Source organism: Colossoma macropomum, unplaced genomic scaffold (assembly GCF_904425465.1).
Source record: "Colossoma macropomum unplaced genomic scaffold, Colossoma_macropomum, whole genome shotgun sequence".
Classification (NCBI taxonomy): Eukaryota; Metazoa; Chordata; class Actinopteri; order Characiformes; family Serrasalmidae; genus Colossoma; species Colossoma macropomum.
In genome coordinates, this window is record NW_023494792.1 from 17,842,603 (window position 1) to 17,863,024 (window position 20,422).

At 39.8% G+C, this 20,422-nt stretch overlaps 1 protein-coding gene across 1 annotated transcript; it reads left to right on the forward strand.

The window, feature by feature from the left end:
- The first annotated feature begins 1,689 nt into the window (after positions 1-1,689).
- Positions 1,690-20,031, forward strand: prtgb (protogenin homolog b (Gallus gallus)). The gene is made up of 19 exons (XM_036577836.1): positions 1,690-1,816; positions 2,520-2,819; positions 6,425-6,569; positions 6,746-6,879; positions 7,061-7,357; positions 7,738-7,897; positions 8,791-9,038; positions 10,785-10,949; positions 11,351-11,665; positions 13,689-13,874; positions 16,753-16,848; positions 17,050-17,236; positions 17,424-17,551; positions 17,896-18,066; positions 18,405-18,587; positions 18,846-18,969; positions 19,056-19,197; positions 19,287-19,403; positions 19,684-20,031. The coding sequence occupies exons 1-19, from the start codon at positions 1,750-1,752 to the stop codon at positions 20,029-20,031; spliced, it is 3,513 nt and encodes a 1,170-aa protein (XP_036433729.1). The 5' UTR covers positions 1,690-1,749.
- The last annotated feature ends 391 nt before the right edge of the window (positions 20,032-20,422 follow it).

Consider the following 20,422-nt stretch of genomic DNA (forward strand, 5'->3'; position numbering starts at 1 on the left):
TACCTGACAGGATTGCTGTTGTCATTAAGGCAAGGAGACTCTTAACTAAGCATTGGGGAAGAAATTATATATGTGTCTCATTTTTTTGTCCAGGGAGCTTATGACAAAGCAGCGTGAGCTTGATTTGTAGACCTGAGCTTAAAACACTGATAAACTGTTGGCATGTATTTTCTATTTTGCGTTCATTTTTGGTGTCACTGATCATTACAAAAGCAACCTTTGAAAAATTCTTCTTGACATAATGTTCATCAGCATTTTGTTTTACTTTCCTAAAGTGTTTTTGTGCAGTGAGCTTACTTTCCGGCTTCCCACACATTCTTCAACTCATTTACTGTTTACAGACCATCCACAGCGGTGATTTTTCTTCCCTGCACATTTCCCAATGCAGCCAAGATGTCTAGGGGTTTTAAATTGTGCCTGAAATTTATTAAATCTCTTACATGGTAAAGTTTTATTACACACTTCTATAACCTTAAGAATAGTCAGTCAGATTTTTATTTTACAGCATTTCTTTGGTTTGAATATCAGAATCAGCTTTTGTTGACCAGTGAATTTGTCTTTAGTTACACAATAGGTGAAAATAGAAATAGAAATCTCACTCTTGACACCCACACTTTAACTCTACCACACATACACACCATCACACACACACACGCACACACACACACACACACACACACACACACACACACACACACACACACAAACATCTATTCCTGTAGACATTCATAAATACATATCCTCTGAAAAAAAAGTGAGCAAAGTAGTTTGTTTAAGCACAGTATGGCAGCTGGATAAATGGTAGTGATACTGAATAAAACAAAACATGTTTTTGTCAGAACACACACAAATTGATGTGTAATAACACAACAATATTTCAGCCATCATCCTATACTACACTGTAAATAATGTTTCCTCACAACCTAAAAAAATAATTGATGTGGTAACAAGCAGTTTACCTGTTTTTATTTATTTCAAATAAATACTTTGGCCTGAAAAAAAATACAAAATAACAAGCAATTTTTACATCAGTCCAAATCTCGAAGGCACAATCAACTCCTGCTCTATTACACTTTCTACGGTGTAGCCGCAGATAGCTCCTGTTGTTTGTTAAGTTTGTTGGTACAATAAGTAATGTCTCTGTAAATGTTTTTGTGCAATTAGAAATGACAATACATAATTAAATAAATAAATTAATATATATATAAATGAATAAATGTTAGAGAACTTTATAGAAAGTCATGGTGGGAGACTTTTATTAATTAATATTTGCTTATATTATATAAAGTACAGCCAGGGGACAGAGAAGAACAATAAATAAACAAATAAATAAACCGAAAAAAATAAATGGAGCAATGAAATAAACAGCTATATATCAGAAAATATCAATAAAATAAAGGATACAAGAAATAAAATATTATAAAACGGATTATTTACACAACACTCCACAGTCAGAAGAGAGTGTCCATGTTCTCACGGCTCTCTTCTTACAAGAGGAAGTTGAGGATTTCAAATAAAACTCCACAACTTTGATAAAGTGACAAAAATGGGGTAAGTCATGGTGGGAGTCTTCAGAAGGGGCTCGAGTCCAGTGACGTCACGGCGCGGTAAGGGGGAGGGTGCGTGCAGCAGGAGCGCCGCTGTGGAGGAGCAGCGGTGAGGGTCTTTCATTAGGAAGCAGAGCTCAGAGCGGAAGGGTCGCCTTCAGAGCGCCGTGCCGGACGGAGAATGACAGAGAACTCGGGATAAATGGCGGCCGCCGGGCGGAAGACGAGGCAGCGGCTGCTGGTCCTCTTCTGGACTCTGAGCTTACCAGGTGAGAGAGACTCACTCCTATTCTGTTTACTGTTGTACACACGGTCCCCGAGGTGGAGCAGAGGAGCACTGGCTGCTACGAGGTGTCGGACAGGAGGGGGTCGTTAAGGGGAAGTATGTCAGTAAGACAGGGGTAGAGAAGTAGCCCACCGTTAACTGATAAAACTGTGTTTCTGTGGAAAATGAACCTTTGTAGTGAGGAAGGCTGCACGTGCTGAAAGTGTCAGCGAGTATAACCCTGAGGTGGCGCTGAGTAGCTAAAGCTGCTTCTGACTGTATCCTCTCGTTTAAAACCTCTGTCTGTTCACATATATGACTTTTCACATACGATAGAAGATAAAAAGATACATTTAACACCGTGTATCACAGTCAGGGTATCAACTTTTGAGTTTATGCCTCACTCAGGAGAGTTTGATGCTTTAAGCTGTAGCTAATTGTCTTGCAGGCAACCGGAGTCACTCCCCCCACCACCTTTTCAACTGACCGTGACTAAACGGATTAAATCTTTTACAGGCTTATCTCAGCATGTCCAAACTATGACTTAGTTCAGGGGAAAAAACTCTTCATTAAAGTTACTCTGATTTTCTGGTGCCCAGTGTCCTGCCCAAAGCCTGATATAGATGCGTTGCTGTCTAACTCTTATTAGTACTTATTTTTTCCCGGATTTCTGACTTTTCTGCTTCACTTTCCCTCCTTTTCTGCAGCTGTTTTGTGTTTTAGTGAGTTGTCTTTTATGACTGAACCCAGTGACAAGACGGTATCTCACAGTGATCACGTTGTGATGGACTGTCTGGCCCAAGGAGAGCCACCCGTGGACGTCAGATGGCAGAAAAACGGGGCCAAACTTTTAGAGAGCGACCGTGTCCGCGTCTTACCCAATGGATCGCTGTCTCTCTCGTTTGTGAGGAGAGGAGGAGAGCAGTCCGACGAAGGCTTCTATCAGTGCCTGGCTCACAATAAATATGGAGCCATCCTAAGCCAAAGAGCTCGTCTAACAATCTCAAGTGAGTATGGGAGGAAACGTGATGGTGAAAGGAAACCAAGCCTGTTTTAGCAGAGTCTCTCAGTTTGTGTGTCATGTTGACACTTAAAACTGTCACTGAGCATTGAGAGAGGAGTCAGAGTACAGGCCTTTTTCGGTGGTTCGACTTCACCGTATAGCCGTTTGACAGGCTTCCTTATCTTGTGTGTTGCATTATGTGTTTATCTGTTGACACTTTAACACATTCTGCCTCTGGACAAATGAGCAGGGGCACTAACACTCTGGTGTTTTTGTAAAGAACTTACAACTTTCTTTAACTACTCTAACTACTCTATAGAGGATGATATGTTCAAACATATATTTTGCCAGCATTTTCTCCAAAAAAGTTGGATTTGTCAAAATGGCTTTAATAGTACCGTGTCGTATTAATTTACAGAGGTGTAAGGTTATATGTGAACAGCTTTAGAGGCTGTTACATCCTTGCAGTGTTTACTAGCTTGTTTTAAAGGGACACTTAAGGCAGAGTGGAGAGTCAATATAGAGCATCATAAAGATTTTAGTTACCTGAGAAAGAATGAGGAAGAGCAAGTTGAGTCTAAAGCCTCTACTCCAAACACACACACACTTTCATGCTCTATAGCTCCATGCATTTGCATGCAGTTGTGTTAGGGTTTCGGCAGTGGTATTGTGGAGGCCACTGCCTCCCATGCTGTTGTTTTCTGGTTGGCTACACATAGGAATCTCTAAAAGGCCATTCTCTCTGGCCTCCTTTGTCCTTGTGGCCCTGGCCATCCCCTGAAAGAAAAGAGTGCTGCTCCAGGGACGTTTGTTTGGCCACAGATCTGCGGACAGAGGACAGCTGTGCCTATTCAGCCTGGCCAGCGATGGCCTTGACAAAGAGAAAGCAGCTCAGTCTAATTTGGAAAAAAGTTACATATAAGCAGTGTTATCTAAACAGTAAACAACTAGATAAAGTCACAGTCACAGATATATGGAGAGCAAGTGATTTTGTTGGAAAGTTGAAGCATGGTATTCAGAATTGTTTATTAGCATATTACATATGTACTATTATGGTATGGTACGTTTTAGTTTTACATTTTGGTAAAGAGGTCATATCACATGAACTGCTACAGGTTAAAGTTGTTTATCATTTCTCTTACTTAGTCTTGTGTTTTTTATTTTTACATCTACAAGTTTGTCATATAGTTTATCAGTTGGTGATATGCAAATCCCAAATTGAAGAGAACAAGTCATATGGCTTCAAAAATCCAGTTGCTGCCCTTCTGTCTCCTCCTCAAGTGATATTTCTCCTGAAATGAGAAAAAGAAAAAGGACACAAACAACATCTGCAGCATCCAAAGGGTTAAAAACTTTGTGTAACCTAGCCAACCTCATGTTGGTTCGGTTTTTGGGGGAGGGGACTAGCCTATTGGTCAGCTTTATTCCCAGACTGTGCAAGGGCCCATGGGAGAGGCCTAGAGGTCAGCAGGGTTGTGGGACTGGCTTTGTCCCACCTCAGGGTGATAGCCAGTGGGCTGCCACTGTGACCTGGTCTGCCTGCCGCCTGGATCCAACCTGATTGATGCACTAGTGCTGTTCACAAAGTCTTTTCTTTACTGCATCAGCCAGTGTTCTGGCAAATATGCGTAGTTATTCCACTGTCTTCTGCTGTGAGACTGTCAAATCTATATAAAAACTAGTGAAACATTTTCCATTATTTGAATGTAGTTATATTATAGTAATAGTTATAGTAAATTTAGATATTTTCTTTTTTGCAAGGGACACATTATAAAAGTAAGACATTTTTACCAGGAAAAAAACAACTAAATGTCAAAGTGTTACCCATTTGGTTGGATTTGCTTAAAACTACCATAGTACTGGGTACTTGATTATTCTGAATGCATTCGATTAGAGGGGTCTCCCAATTTTGGCTGAAATTGAGTGGACAGATGGGCTCAGGTGACCCCTGACCTTTGGCAGGAAACCTTTGTCCTGTTTGACCTAGGCATTGATCCTCCCTTTATAACCCAGCCGACCTCACAGGACTGGCCGGCTAGATGCACACAGAAACCTGCTTAAAGAGGCCTGATTTAGGACTGGGGGATTTCTCTCATTATATCAAGTCTCTGTTCAGATTGTGGTTCATTGATTTTTATTGCTTTGATACATCCTGCACAACTGCAAAGAAGGATCCATTTTTAGATTTCTCAGTAAATTAACCTCCAAAATCAGTGCATGAAAATATGCAGGCCTGACCACACTAGTTCACATTTTTAGCCACAACGTTGTAGAAACAATCCTTGGCAATATTCAAAGGTTTTCTAGATGCTGTACATGTGATGAACATAATTTCAGCCAACAGTCGGGTTCAAAGATTACATTAAATGTGGTCTTCTAAACTAGACTTAGCTCCTGCATAAATTTATTCAGACCTTTGAAGAGCTTGAGATGAAACTACTGCATTCTTCTCCGCGTTAGCAGCAACAGCTGTGTAACTAGACCTGCTAATCCTGAGCAGGGATAAGATCTCTTTTAGCACAATACTGAGAGCTCTTGTGTCCTTAGAATAACAAAAATGATCCCCTAAAGAATTTATACATCAAAGAAGTCTAATCAAAATGGTTACATGAGGAGATGGTGCTGCATAGACTTTTGACTCAGTGAACCAAGCATAGGTCAAGTTAATGATCAAGGCAAAGGCTAGTTCATTTCTCAGTGTGGTACCCCATATGGAGAGAGAGCTGCTGGGTTATTTGAATGTCACTTAGCTGTAATTAAGCTGCACACGTAAATAAAGGCCCTTTTAATTCACTGCCTTCCTCCAGCATGATTTACATGGGGGATTTTTACCAGGAGATGAACATCCATTGATTTCCTTTATCACCCCCTGTTGAGAGAGAGAAAGAGAGAGAGAGAGAGAGAGAGAGATTATGAAGATGAAATGTAGAACTGTGTACAGAAGCCAGTTAGCATTCTTATGTAATTAACACCGTATAGTGGTATTTTGTGTTTGTCAGGGGTTTATGCTATACATAAAACATTAATTCATAATTATAATCCATTAATTCATAAAAGCTGTTACTCTCTTTGAAACTTAGTTATTTATCTGTTTTCACACTCAGCTTTAGGTACATTTGAGTCTTTACATTTTATTTTATCTACCATTATGTTGAATGTGTGGCGTTCTTTAAAAGCTTCTCTCAGGTGGCTGTGTGCCTTTATTTACCTTTTACATGCTTCAGAAAGTCATATTGCTTTGGATAATAAGATCTCTTTACCTTAAAGCTGCATTTGGTAGAGCTGATTGAACAGGACAATTAAATTCAGGCAATATTTTGAGTGAATTGACTCTCCTAGGGAATAGGGCAATTATTGATTAGTAGATGATCTATGAATGGCCATCATTCACTGCCATTGGCTCATTGATCCATTGATCAGAGCAGACATTGTATTGAATGCCATGCTCTTTGTGTGAAGGTGCAGAACTAGTTTGATGTAAATATTTTGGAACGCTGTTAAAAACAATTTTGTGTATTATTGGTGGAAGGAGGTTTGTTTGTACATTAGTGTCAAGTCTATTCAGTAAATAACACGGTGGCCTTTCTGTTTTCTCTCTACTTTTTTCAGGTATCTCATCTTTTGTGACCCAGCCCTCTCCTGTGGTAGTTAGTGAGGGCTCTGTCGCTAGGTTTGCCTGCAGTGTCACAGCCAACCCACCAGCCATTATCACATGGGAATTCAACCAAAGAGCTCTGCCTCTGGAGACAGAGAGGTACACACATTCCCTTCTGAATGGAAGCTGTATGGAAACAGTCAGATCCACGGAACTAATGAGTTGTAGGCTTAACCTTTAGAAGTGCTGAAAGCAAACACATTTCAGCAGAGCAACCTTTGTCCGTATGAATGGAGACTTGTGTTTTGATTATAATTTTGTTTTTGTATCTCTAGAATCACAGTGTTACCAAATGGAGTGTTGCAGATTCATGAGGTAAAACCAGAGGATGCAGGGGTGTACTGTTGTGTAGCCACCAACATTGCTAGTCGACTGAGAAGCAGAGAGGCTACACTTACTGTCAACCCAGGTGAGTGTATATGTGTGTTTGAATACATCTGAATAAATATGAGGAAAGTGTGTTTATTTTCTATTCTTGTCAGATTAAATGACTATGAGTGGAAGACTAAGAGTGGAAAGGAATAAAACGCCATACTAAAAACATTGTAAACTCACAGTACTACCAGTTAAATCTGTTCTCTTTGCTTTAGCTTCTGGAGCCAAGCCGCTTATGAAGCCGCAGATCATTGCAGGTCCTCAAAACATCAGCGCCAGCCTGCACCAGACTGTCGTTTTGGAGTGCATAGCAGAGGGTAACCCTCGGCCTCTGGTGTCCTGGAGCAGGGCCGACTCCAAGCCCATTGATGTGTTTGGCTCAAGAGTGCTGGGGAATGGAAACCTTGTCATTTCCAGTGTAAAAGCCCAACATAGTGGAATTTACTTGTGCAGAGCAACAACACCACGCACAAGGAACTACACCATCGCTGCTGCAAACCTCACTGTGCTTGGTAAGCAGATTTATTTTTCACCAATATTTTAACACAGCAGAATCACCCATGTTGACGGTCAGCTCTAGGTTTATTTTTCTGTTATTAACCTTAAGATTTATTATTCAATAACTACTATGAATTGTTGTGTAACTGATGCAGTTTTGAGAGTGAGACCCATAGACGTAAGGGGTTAACAAATGCATATACATACAGTGTTTATTTGAATTGAGCTGGACATCAGCGAACAAAGTAAGAATTAATTAAACACTGGAGGTTTTACTCTGTACGTGTTCTGGTGCCGTATTTAGTTGCTTTGTTAATAGAACAGTCTCCTTTGTTGTAGACCAGGGCTTTAAGTCTACTAACCTCACTCTGAATCTGAATGTGTCCTCTCACAGTGTCCCCATCTCTGGTGGAAAAGCCAGAGAGTCAGACGCGCCCCAGAGCGGGCACAGCTCGATTCAGCTGCCAGGCAGAGGGGATGCCTTCTCCCCGCATCAGCTGGCTGAAGAATGGGGCAGCCATCCACTCTAATGGCAGAATTAAGATGTACAACAGGTAGGCCTCTTGCATCGCATTTAGAAGTAAAGTGTGGTTGTACTGGCCAATACAACTAGTCCAGTTAAAAGAGTACCGGCATTTGGTAAAAAAACATGCTTATTTGTTCTGACACCATTCAGAGGAGAGTAGGAATATTATGTCATGAATTGCGAGTTGTTTGCATCATAGAAATGTATTGGCCCAAAACGTGACTTGAAGTTTAGACTGACTCTCATAAATTTATGAGGTATAAACGTAATATAAAATCAATTCAAATACACACACACATATATTTGATACTAAATATATTATAATACAAAACCAGTTTGGTTGCAGACAGATGCATAAAATGAGTCTAGTGGTTTCAAATAACTGGCAGCACACTAGAAAGCTGTAAATAAAACTGAAAAAATGTTAGATGTGTCCAGAATGATGACTAGAACTGTAGAAGATTCTAAAATGACTGAGAAAGCTGTTTAACATTGAGAATTGGTTAGAATAAAATTAATATCCAGAATTCATCATATTTTAAAACTGGAGATCAAATTTCAAGGCAGATAACTTGACAACGTAAATACACAACTTCAGTGTATTATTTATCATTTTATTCACTTCTTGTTCGCAAAGTTCTTGCAAGATTGAATAAAACATCTACAAAATCCATTTGGTGAATAGTTTGTAATATTCAAATCCTCATTGTGTACTTTATTACTGAATATAAAATAAGAAAAACTGTCAATCTGGAAAATGATGGGTAGGCTTCAAGCAGCAAGGCTTTGGACTCAGGTTTGCGTAAGGTAAGAACTTATTGGTTAGAAAAACAGTGGGACCGGTAATGTGAACACTGGTTAATGGGAATCTTCGTAGCCAAACTGGAAGTTCTAAAAGCTTTTATTCTTCATCTCCTTCAGCAAACTTGTGATAACCCAGATAATTCCTGAGGATGATGCCATCTACCAGTGCCAGGCTGAAAACTCTCAGGGCTCAGTTCTGTCCATGGCGAGGCTGATTGTGGTCATGTCAGAGGATCGGCCCAGTGCACCCCGACACGTCCACGCTGAGACCATCTCCAGCTCAGCCATCTTACTGGCCTGGGAGAGACCTCAGTACAACGCGGAAAAAGTCATTGCTTACTCAGTGCACTACATGAAGGCAGAAGGCAAGTGTTAAAATAGAGCTTACCCCTTTTTGATTTCACAAATAGGGGTAAAATACGTAGGACAAAATACTACTAGAGATAATACTAACAGAGATAATACTAACAGAGATAATACTAATAGAGAATTGATAATGTGACATTATTAGCTGCATTATTTTGACTGAAATAATTTACTTTCAGTGGATTTTGCAAATATCTCTCTGGAACCAAGTTTGGTCACAACACACAATAAAAAATTGTTCTTTGTAGAGAGCTTTTGCATATAGCAGCTTTCTGTGTTTGGCATTATAATGCCCAGTACCATGATAATGGTTAACAAAATATCTTGTTCAGCCCTAAACTAGACTTTTGCTTCTGCAGCAAAATTCATTGTACATCAAGTAAACACACCAACAAAAAAAACTAAAACTGTTTTTAAGTGCCACTATACAGAGGAGATCTGTGGTATCATAATGATGTGAGACCCAGGTTTGTTCAGTTTTAGCCATCTGTTGTTACTATACAACAGTAAGGTCAGGGCAGGAGAAGGGGTAGACCAGCTATTATCCACTCACAGAGAAAGAGCTCCAGTTACTCTTAAAGGCACAGGACACACTTTCAGGTTTGGGGCTGTGTCTTCAGTTTTGTTTATCATTCTGGCAAAACTGTCTGGTAAAAAATGCTGTATGTTTTATCTGTCATAATCTTATGCAGAAGTATACATTTTATAGTGAAGTCATTATTATCACATTGTAGGTTAAGAATGATGAAACTTGAAGGTTTATTTCTGAGCACAGTTGTAAAGCTGAGCTTCACACTAGTACATATGATGTAGCTGACTAAAAGCAGACTAAAACTAAAATATCTATCACTGTTAGTAAATGACCTACTTTGTGGCAGGGTGATATCCCGTTGCTCTGTAGCTCAACTACATCACTGCTGCCATGCAGTCACTTCAAGAACATCAGGCATTTACAGATTCTAAAGACTGAATAATGTCTTGTGAAGGAATCAAAATTTTGTGTATTGCAGTGACTCAGTCCTTTTTTTACAATTTCGAGTGGACAAGCCAGAACTAGGTCAAGTCCTCACATATGAGTTTTTCATGTATGATAATGGCTATCTAGATTTGCCTATCGTGCAATGTTGTGGTCTGGCCGAGTTCTGTGGTGTTTTATCATTTTTGCTGTGGAGAGGCCCTGGAGGCAAGAATGAGGGCTATTTAAAGTGGAATGTACCTCTGTTCTGTATTAGGAATGATGTTTGAGAGGAAGAGAAAAGAGGGACAAGAGGCCTTTAGAAAACACAAGATAGCACTTCATATTTCCGTCAGCAAGTTTTTGTAACAGGAACCTCCTGACTGCATCCAAGCATTTGATGTGTGATAAGGCTGTTAGAGACCCTCTTAGATTTGTTTCAAAGGAGCAACATGTGAGATTGTTATGTTTAAACATTACCAAACGATTACTGAAGAATCTTCAAAAGTGGTTGCAAACTTTAAATAGCAATTCCAAAAGAAAGGAACAGGAGTTCATTCTGTAGTTTTCTAGATAGGTTTTTTTACTTTAGCTAGGCTTCTAGTCATCTTTTATGGTATAATTCAATAAAATGTGGTTATCTGATGTTATCTGATGTTACAAATCATAGTTAGGCAGCCTTGCTGACTGTTTATACTGTTTCTTCCCTTCTTTTGGAATTACACTGGAAACTACGGAAGGTTTTACTAATTGGAAAAAGTGAAATTTATTTGAATGTTTTTAACCTCAGGTCTGAACAACGAAGAGTACCAGGCAGTGATTGGAAACGACACAACTAGCCACATTGTGGACGATCTGGAGCCGGCATGTAACTACACATTTTATATAGTGGCCTACATGCCCATGGGAGCCAGCCGCATGTCTGAGCAAGTTACACAACACACACTGGAGGATGGTGAGTGCACCACAGTATAACTGTCAGTATAGACTTATTACAAACATGCACATAATAGAAAGGTGTTCACTGTAAACCTAGTGCAGTGCTGCCTCACAGTGACCTCGGCATTTCACAGTTTTGTGTTTTCTTTCACTAACACATCTGCTTCAGCTCAAGAAAGGCTTGGTTGTGAGCTCATCAGTTGAATCAGGTGTTTTAACACTGAACTATGCCTTGTACTGGAGCTGTAAACACAGCTGTGGTGTCCGTTTTCCAAAACTTGTTTAAGCCAGTTTGCTACCACATTTGTTGTTAGGAAAACTCATGAGCTTTGTTTACATTTTTGTTTTTCACAGTTTACTCTCCTTTCACAGATATATGACCCATAATCATAATTCCTCTCTCCTGTTCTTTCTCAGTGCCCCTCCGTACCCCTGAGCTCAGCCTTACCAGCCGCAGTCCTACCAATATTTTGGTGTCTTGGCAGCCTCTTCCTGCAAAGCTGAGCCGCGGACGTGTCTCTGCCTATCGCCTGTCCTTCCGCACAGCTGCTGATGAACAGGTGAGCTCTGTGGAGCTGCCTGGAGAAGGGGAGAACTCTACTCAGCACCTGCTTCAAGGCCTGCAGCCAGACACCATCTACCTGCTTCGTATAGCTGTCTCCACACGCATAGGCTGGAGCCAACCCTCAGCCTGGAGTTCACACCGCACACCCAAAACCTCCAGCTCCACTGGTGAGAGTGCAAACTCAAACTATTATTATATATTTTTTTATTTTACTAGTTTATTCACCAGGGGCAGTGAGCATTAATAAACAATATCAGCTGAGGTTTAATAAACCAGAATTAACCCAAGAGGCTAGTTTTCATCCAATGCCTCTGACACCCTGTTTAACAAACAGTATTTATCAATTAATAACTAATGGATTTAGATCCAGTTGTTTCAGCCTACTAATGAAAGAGAAGGTATAACAAGGTATGACAGTTCACTCACAACTATCAGTTATCTCTAACTTGATAAGACTGAGACATAAAGCTGTTAGCTTTTGCTGTTTGAATGTCTTGCTTTGTTTTATTGTCATTGGCAAACGTTGTAGGCTGAAGCAGCGGAGTTCAAATCCATTGCTTATTACTTTTTTCTGTTTTTGTTAAATACTTTATAAATGGCATGGTGAATGAGTAAAGAAGCCAGCTCATAGCCTAACAGCTGCTCGCAGACCCACATTGTTGAGGTATTGCGTTTGTTGCTCAGTGACCTCTGACCTGGTCTGTCAGGAGCTGAGGTTAGGAGTTGAGGGCTGGCTCAGTCACGGGTCATAAAGGAAAGGGCCGCAGGCTGCACACAGCCATGGAGAAGAATAGGGCTGTTTTAGAGGCAGTGGCGATGAGTGGGGAAGGTAAAGGGGCCCCAACTGCATTTATTTATCTCCCTTTAGATGCTGTTTGGCCAACCAAAAACTCACTGTTGTGTTTAGTCAGTGAAACACAGAGCAGTGCTGGTGGATTATTGGCCTTGATGGTGGTTAAACTGTACAGGCTGTGGTCATGATTTAGTTATGCAAAGGGACTTTGAATACGGGTGGGGGAAGTGTAATATTATGTGACATATTAATGCTATAGAAGCTGTTTTATTAAGGTAAAAAGAGCATGTGAGAACATCCTCTCTAATTGTGTGCAGAATATAGATTGCAGGACAAATTCAAAACAGAGCAACAGTTTGTGATCTGGAAAAATATGTAACAAACATCACAGAAGTGTTTTATTATGTCTAGAGGAGTGACCATTAGATACTTTTATTGTTTTGTCCAAGCTCTTGTCATGACACTGAAGAAGTCATCATGCTTAAATAATTGAAAGCAATATGATCAATAACTTGAGATACTTCACTGGCTGATATGTGTAGTCGAAACTGTTTATTTATTTACCATTGACTCCTTTGCCTTTAGCATTGTCTCTTATAGACAGATTGCTATTGATTCACATCCTGGAAACTGTCCTCACAGGAAACAAAATCTAGTCTAATCCTTATCCATTCTAGTTACTATACTGAGAATAACCCACCATTGATTGCACATTACCATGCAAATAGCATTAGAAGCAGCAATTAAGTGTAAGATGGTAGATTTGATTTGTAAGCAAGCAGGCTGAATGACTGAAAAGAAATTTTCAGACATCATTTTCAGTTAATCTTTGGGTTGTGTCATTCATTGGGCAGTACTACCATTGAAAAAATGTATATATACCTGAAAAAAGGTGTATATATGACCAGTCACCTTTTTTACTCTGTGCTGTGAGCATCTTGAACAATTCCAGTTTTCATGTATACATGATTAGTCATTTGTTGAGTGTGGGCCTCTTTATACTCTTTTAATCTTTAACCATGTCCTTTTACTGAATCACTAGTGCATTTCAATATACAGTTGTAAGAAAAAGTTTAAACACCCCCAGTCAAAATACTTGTTTGGTTATTTTCTGTGAAAATAAAAAGTTAAAATAAGTTAAGAACAAACTTAAATGTGGCATTTCCTGCACATTTTATTGCACAGCTTCCTTTTAGTTCAACATATTGGGAATATTTGCATGTGACTGTAAAGCAACCACAATATTTAACAATATAATCACAATACTAGCATTTTGTCCATACTGTGCTACCATAATCATATATCAGTTAATTATGCTCTTCAAATGTTGTTACCCTTATACATGAGGAATTAGCTGTTTACTACACAGATCTCTTTGTTACTGTTCAAATCTCCAGTGCCCCCTGCCCCTAATCTGGAGCTGGAGCCCCTGAACTGCACCTCCATTACTGTACGCTGGCACCCTGCACCCAGTGATGCTATTATCCAGGGTTACAAGCTCCTCTATTACCCTGATGGCCAATCAGAGGGCTCTACTATCCAGTTCCGCCCTCAGGACTACCAGCACACCATTGCAGGACTTGGTGAGTGGTACAGTGTGTTTCAGGTTATATACGACCTTATAGATTCTCTACAGCTACTTACTTAATAACAGCTGTACTAGTGTATTACAGTTACTTTCTACTTACAAATGTATGCCAGTTTGATATTAGGGGCACATACATTTACATATTATTTTTATATGTGCTATGATGTACATTTTACATTTTGCTTCTGGAACAGTTTTAGATAAGGTTAAACCATATTCTGTGGGATGCATCATACTTTCTTAAAATTATTTATTGCTGATGCGATGCTTTATAATATGTCACAATATTATATCACTGTTTTTTGAATTAGTGGCACATTGAAGTGATAATTAAGGATTTGTGTTGATAATCATGATGTTTACTAGAATTCTCATAATGGTTGCTATTATTAGGATTTTAGTCTCAACACTTTCATATTACGATTTTCCATTTTCTTCCTGATCGATACTTGGTCACCAGTCTGTTCTGCCTTATGCGTGAACCATCTGATCAGTTTGCTGCTGGCTTTGTGTGTGTGCCACCCGTCAGTGTCAAAGGTTACAGCCCAGATGTCTCCACCTTCCTCTTTCCCATCCCTGTCCCTTGCTCCATCATGGCTCTCTCTATTGTGCCTTCTGCAGGCGAGGCAGAAGCCTGTGAGACCCTTCCTCCCCCTCCCTCTCCAGCTGGACACTGCAGCTCAAACAAAGGCCTTGGCCTGAGCTGGACAGACAAAGCAGGGTGACATAAGCAGAGAACTTGGAGAAAATGGTTAAGGATTCAAATTCACAGTCATGGACTGTGGGAAAAGGGAAAAGTAATTGATGAGCAGTTGGACCATACACTATTAAGTAGATTCTTATTTTAAAAAACCAAACAAATCTTCAGAGCTTTTTGGTCAACAAATTAACCCATCTGCCTTGAATGAGAATTTGTTTTCACATTTCTGAGCTACTACTTGAGTAGTCCGAGAAAGACGTTTTTTTGGGGCAGTGGTTTTAAGCGCTGTAGTTTGCCTCGTTCTGTTCTTTCATCATGTTTGTTTCATGCTAAAGGCATGTTGTTTTTAAGAGTGAAACAGTTAGCCTAACTCGTTCTGCATGTCCGTGAACATGACGTTTTATCTCAGGCCGACCTTTAGACCTCAGGTCATAAGCTCTGCGTCCCAGGAGACGGGCCGTCCCAGCAGCTGAAAAGCGCCTGTGACGGTGCCCCACGACCTCTAACCTCTGCCCCCCAAAACCCCTCAAACCCTACCAACCCCCCACACTACCCACACCCAGCCAGACCTCTCACTAAGATCTTCAGACAAAGATCAAATTACTCACCCATCAATAATTTTAGAAATTCTTATCTTTTATGGTTGATTTAAATGTCTGCTTAATATTTTAAGGTAAATCAGGCATGATATTATTTTATGTAAATCAGTGTAGAAGTTTGAACACCCCCTGGTCAAATTACAGGGGGTTTGCAAATAAGTAAAATAAAAACAGAGAACACACTTAAATATGGCATTAAATATGACATTTTTTCTGCAATTTGTAGGACTCAACTTCTCTCTATTTACTGAGTATAACATATTGGGGGAGAAATAGAACATAAAATGTGCCATAACTTTTGCACAGGCCACGTTTTGCGTTTTATATTTTTCTAATATGTTATATTCAGCAAATGAACTGTAATTTTGCACAGAGGTGGGAAAAATCTAATGTCATGATAATGAGAATTTTTTATGATACACAATATGTCACACAATATGTATGTTTTTTTCTGAGATATGTTGGAACAGACAAGAACCAGTGGTGCCATGTTTAGAAAAATACTACTGAAAATTATGAAAACAATGATTTGTACTCAACGTTTTACATCCTGCACTGCACTAAATCCAGTTCAACAGGACTAATTATATTCTCTTTATTATGAAACATGCAGTTCTAGAAGTACTGACAATATTCATGTCACACAGAAAAGCATGCTGTGACAAATTGTGACATAATTTATCACAATAGTGATAAATATTGTCATATTGCCAAGCCCTCCTGCATTAAAGTGTGCAGAAATGTGTTCTCTGTTGAGGATGTGTTCACTTATTTTCACTTAGAAAATCAATAAACACATAATTTGACGAGGGGCACGTACAAGTGGACTACTTTAAAAGGATGTTAGATCCAAAATGTTCCTGTTTTTCTGTGGTGTTAGTGGCTGTCTGTGATACTGGTGTTGAGTTGATGAAAAGAAGAGGCCATGAGAGCCAGAGCTCATCTGGTTTCTAACCTCTAAGAAGGCTTAATTTACACAAACAATCTGTTTTCATTTTCTTCCTTTCTTTCTGTTTGATATTTACCAGAACTTATCCTTGAAATTCAAACAGCAACAGTCTAACCTGATCTTTTCAGTTCTGATATGAACTATAAGCAAATTAGTTTTAGCAAGTAGTCACAAATATAATATAATATAAAGAAGAAGTGCAAATTTGCAGCACTGTCTTTGTGTAGGATGGCTCTACTGTCTTGTGCCTTTGTTTTGTGTCATGAGACTTTCCTAACATAGTTGCATTGACTGGAGGGCTGCTGACTGCTAATTATTGTCACATTGACTGATGACCTATGGTGAGAGAGTGGACATGAACAAAGCAGCAGAGCTGACCAGTGCAGAAACAACACAATGACTGTCACCTCAGTATGCACAGTTGTATTTCTGGTTAGACCCTTAACTAGAAGCTTTTTTCTCAAAAATTCAGGCAGGGAAATAATAATGAACAGTTTCGGATCCGTTCCATTACCAAATCCATTAGGATTTGCACGGTTGTTGAGATCTTATTAGAGAGATGCACTAACAGCAAAAAGAAATATAAAACAACAATGCAGACGTTTGTGTTTCTCTCACTGCGCAGATCCAAGAAGGAAGTACCATGTGAAGCTGCTGGCCTTCAGCGCTCATGGGGATGGCTATCAGGCACATCAGATTGTCAGCACTCCTGGCTGTCCTTGTGAGTCCACCAGGAAAATATTAAGTGTTGAAATCATAGCATCCCATAAGAAAACAGAACAACAAAAATTAAAACCTTAAGAATTTGAGACTATGTTTTTACTAAATGTAAAAAATGTTTTTATTTTCCACTAAACAGTATGCTTTTTCCTGTTTTCTTTTACTAAAATAGCTCCTAAGCTAATACATCTTTCTTTTACAGCGGCTCCCAACCGGAGGTTGGCCACACTGCCTGCTCCAGATCATGTCCATGGCCAGACTAACAGCTCTTCAGTAGTGATGCTCAGCTGGGGCCGTCCTGCCTTCAGTTCAGGAAAGCCAGTCAGCTATTCAATCCGTTATGGCCCTGTGGCTCCATACAATGCTTCGGCTGTTCGCTACCTCCAAACGTAAGTGTTCTGCTTCCAGAAGAGAAACCATCATATTTCAACATGATGTAGACCCATTTTTTTCTTAATAATGTACTAAGTACTTAATGTACTTTAGGCTGGGTTGGACAAGCACACTAACATAACGCATATCCTGAAAAGTTGATATTGTTTGCTGTATCTGATTTTTCTGTGGGTTTCTCTGCAGGACTGAACAGACAGTGATGGTGCAAGGACTAAGGTCCAACACACGTTACGAGTTTGTTGTGCGTTTACACATGGATCAGATGTCCAGCCCCTGGAGCTCCCCCATATATCAGAGAACCCTCTTGGAAGGTGATAAAAGGACCAAACCTTGAACACATTTTGGCAAATTAATGACTTCTCACTTGGCTGCACCACTGCCCCAGTATACTTTAAACAGTTTCTTCTCACCACACACACAGGCATTATATTTTAATACAGTTAGTGCAATATTTAGTTTGTCATTGGTTTTGTTCTTAATGCTTAATTTGTAAAGCTTTTCTCTTAATATGCTAAACCTTTCTCATCTTTAAAAGATAATTGCAATCTAATGATGCTGCAATGTGAAATATTAAAACTTTGTTGTAAATACCACAAAGGTTTTGATACAGAACGACTGATATCTGAATCTTTAAACTCTGCGTGGTGTATTTCAGCTCCATCCTCTCCACCGCTGGCAGTGAGAGCGACTCTGATAGAGGATGACACAGCGCTGGTGTCCTGGAGGCAGCCAGAGCAGACCAACCTGGTTGTGACCCACTACACCATCCTCTATGCCTCGCAAAGAGCGTGGCTCGCAGGAGAGTGGCAGGTTTTACAGAGAGAAGGTATGCAGGTGTCACAAACTGTGCTTCAAGCTGTATAAATATGAATTGGTGTATTAAACAGGGATGAGAATGAACAAAGGATAAAGGTCACATTATAAACATTCTAATATGGCAACAGCTGAAAGTAATTCAAGCACAAAGGTCTTGTTAAAATAATACAGAGTAGTTACAGAATAGAAGGCCTTGTACATAAACAGTAAACAGCTGGCCCTCTTTAATAAAGTGGTATAGTGATATAGAATTCAATAGATATAGAGCTGTTCTGGCTTCAAATCTGAAAGAACATTGTGAAAACTGTCACTATATTTTAGGACAAATCTTTGTTTTTTCTCTCCCAGGGAGCAATACCATGGCTCTGCTAGAGAAGCTGGAGTCAGGTAATGTCTATATGGTGAAGATCTCAGCCTCAAATCAAGCTGGTGATGGCCCTTTCTCCAACATGGTGGAGCTCCCCGTACTCAGAGGGAAAACGCACCAGGGCAAAAACCCTCGCCATACATACAGCCAGACTGAGACTACAGGTACTAATGGAATAATCTGGCTCTTTGTATGTCTGTGTCAGAGTTTGTTCATGTTATCATAATCATTGTGTTATATAATATAATGTTCCACATTTATTTAATGTATGTATTTAGTGTACTCCTATGGCTCCCTGAATCACAGTATGCAGCACTGACAAAACCTTTGATGGCTAGCATTTGCTTTAAAGCACTTGTATTTGGTTTTGCTTGATGAGAAAATGTGTGATTGTGATATGTAAATGTATTTCTCTGTCCCAGTTTTTACAGATGGCCTGTATCGCTTTGATGAAAAGTCTATGACGGGTATTATAATTGGTGTGTGTATAGCACTGGCCTGTATCATTATCTGTATCTTCATCCTGATCACTAAAAGCAAAACAAGGTAGGTAAACTTACAATATGTGTTTCATTTGCATTCCGATATGGGGAATCTGTAACCCAACTGAACTCATTTTTTGCTCCTCTCAGGGGAAAGTCCTCATCTTCAAAGATGACTGGACGGGTGAATGGTGAAGTCATGCATAATGGTGTGCCACCAGCCAATCAACACCAGGCAGAGAATGCTGAGGTTCTGGTACCAATGATGGGAAACCATTTCATCGACACTAAGGTAAGATTGCTATTAAATCATTCCCTCTCAAGGTAATAATGTCTGTTTAGTTTGATTTTAAATGGCATTTGCAAATTATTTGTTTTCAGGGTGGGACAACTTTGATGATAAACCATAGTGGACCCATTATCAGTAGCAGTCAGAACAAGGCAAGGAAGTGGAACATTTTCAGCAGTGCAGAAAAGCGTATTCCAAAAAAGAACCAGGTAATTTTCATACCTTTTCAACAAAATGTGAATTTATGTTAGAGGCTTTCATTTCTTATTTCAAGTCTTAGAACTTCTCTAGTTTTTTTTCCTTATTCTAAATTGTAGTGTTTTTCTTTGCTGCTGTCTTTGAGTTGCTCAATCAACTCAATCAAACATACTTGTGTTTTATTTTCTTGCAGTATCCATTATGAAAAGTGTTTTTCGAGAACTTGAATTGAAATTCAATTAAATGTGTTGCTGCAGATTTTACAAAAAACATTCAATGTCTATATTGCAGGTTGTGGAGCGAGGATGTTTTTATGAGGTGGGTAAGACAGTGTTGCAGTATGAGGAGGAGCAAGCAGTCGCATCTCTTCAGCCTTCTTCCCTGCAGATCTTCTATCATCCACTAGGAGAATCAGAGAGCTCTCAGACCAGCGAGGGCAGCAGAGACACAGGAGATTCTGGAAACTTCTCTCACGACGAGGCAGAAACCAGCAGCCCTAACATGTGTCAGCAGCCCTTTGTGTGCAAAGACAAGAGAGGTCCCTCAGAAAACGTTGCGACAGTGAATCATGGTGGAATATGTATGAGAGAAGACACATCGAGCTGTGTTCTGAACGTCTGTGATTACGCTTCTGGCTGAATCTACCTCACCATCACCTGCTCTTCTCAGCCCCACTTTATCCTAACTGCACTTCTCAAATACATAATCAGCCAGTGATGCAGGCTGGAAAGAGTTTGCACCATCTACCTCTCAGGATATGCTCACCCACATGAAACAGCCAAAGACCAGCATTTTCCTTCGGGCAAATACGTCCATATAGCTTTACCAAACAAACTTATGATGCACTGGTGGCTCAAGGGATTAAGCACACCCTCAGATGTTCCTCATCCCTTGCAAGATTTTAGAGACCTGCTCAAGAGGAGTGGTCGACCTTCACAAGACTTCAGAGATGTGCGGTTTTTGGATCTGAGCCTTCTTCGGGATCTACTTATGACGAATGTACTTCCTACTAGTTTTGTTTTCCTCTGCC

Excerpts from the sequence above, each read along its gene's own strand:
- prtgb (XM_036577836.1), top strand. The coding sequence starts at position 1,750 with ATGGCGGCCGCCGGGCGGAAGACGAGGCAGCGGCTGCTGGTCCTCTTC. Across the intron at positions 13,875-16,752 it reads GCACACCATTGCAGGACTTG|ATCCAAGAAGGAAGTACCAT; the intron begins GTGAGTGGTACA and ends CTCACTGCGCAG. Across the intron at positions 17,552-17,895 it reads TCAGAGAACCCTCTTGGAAG|CTCCATCCTCTCCACCGCTG; the intron begins GTGATAAAAGGA and ends GGTGTATTTCAG.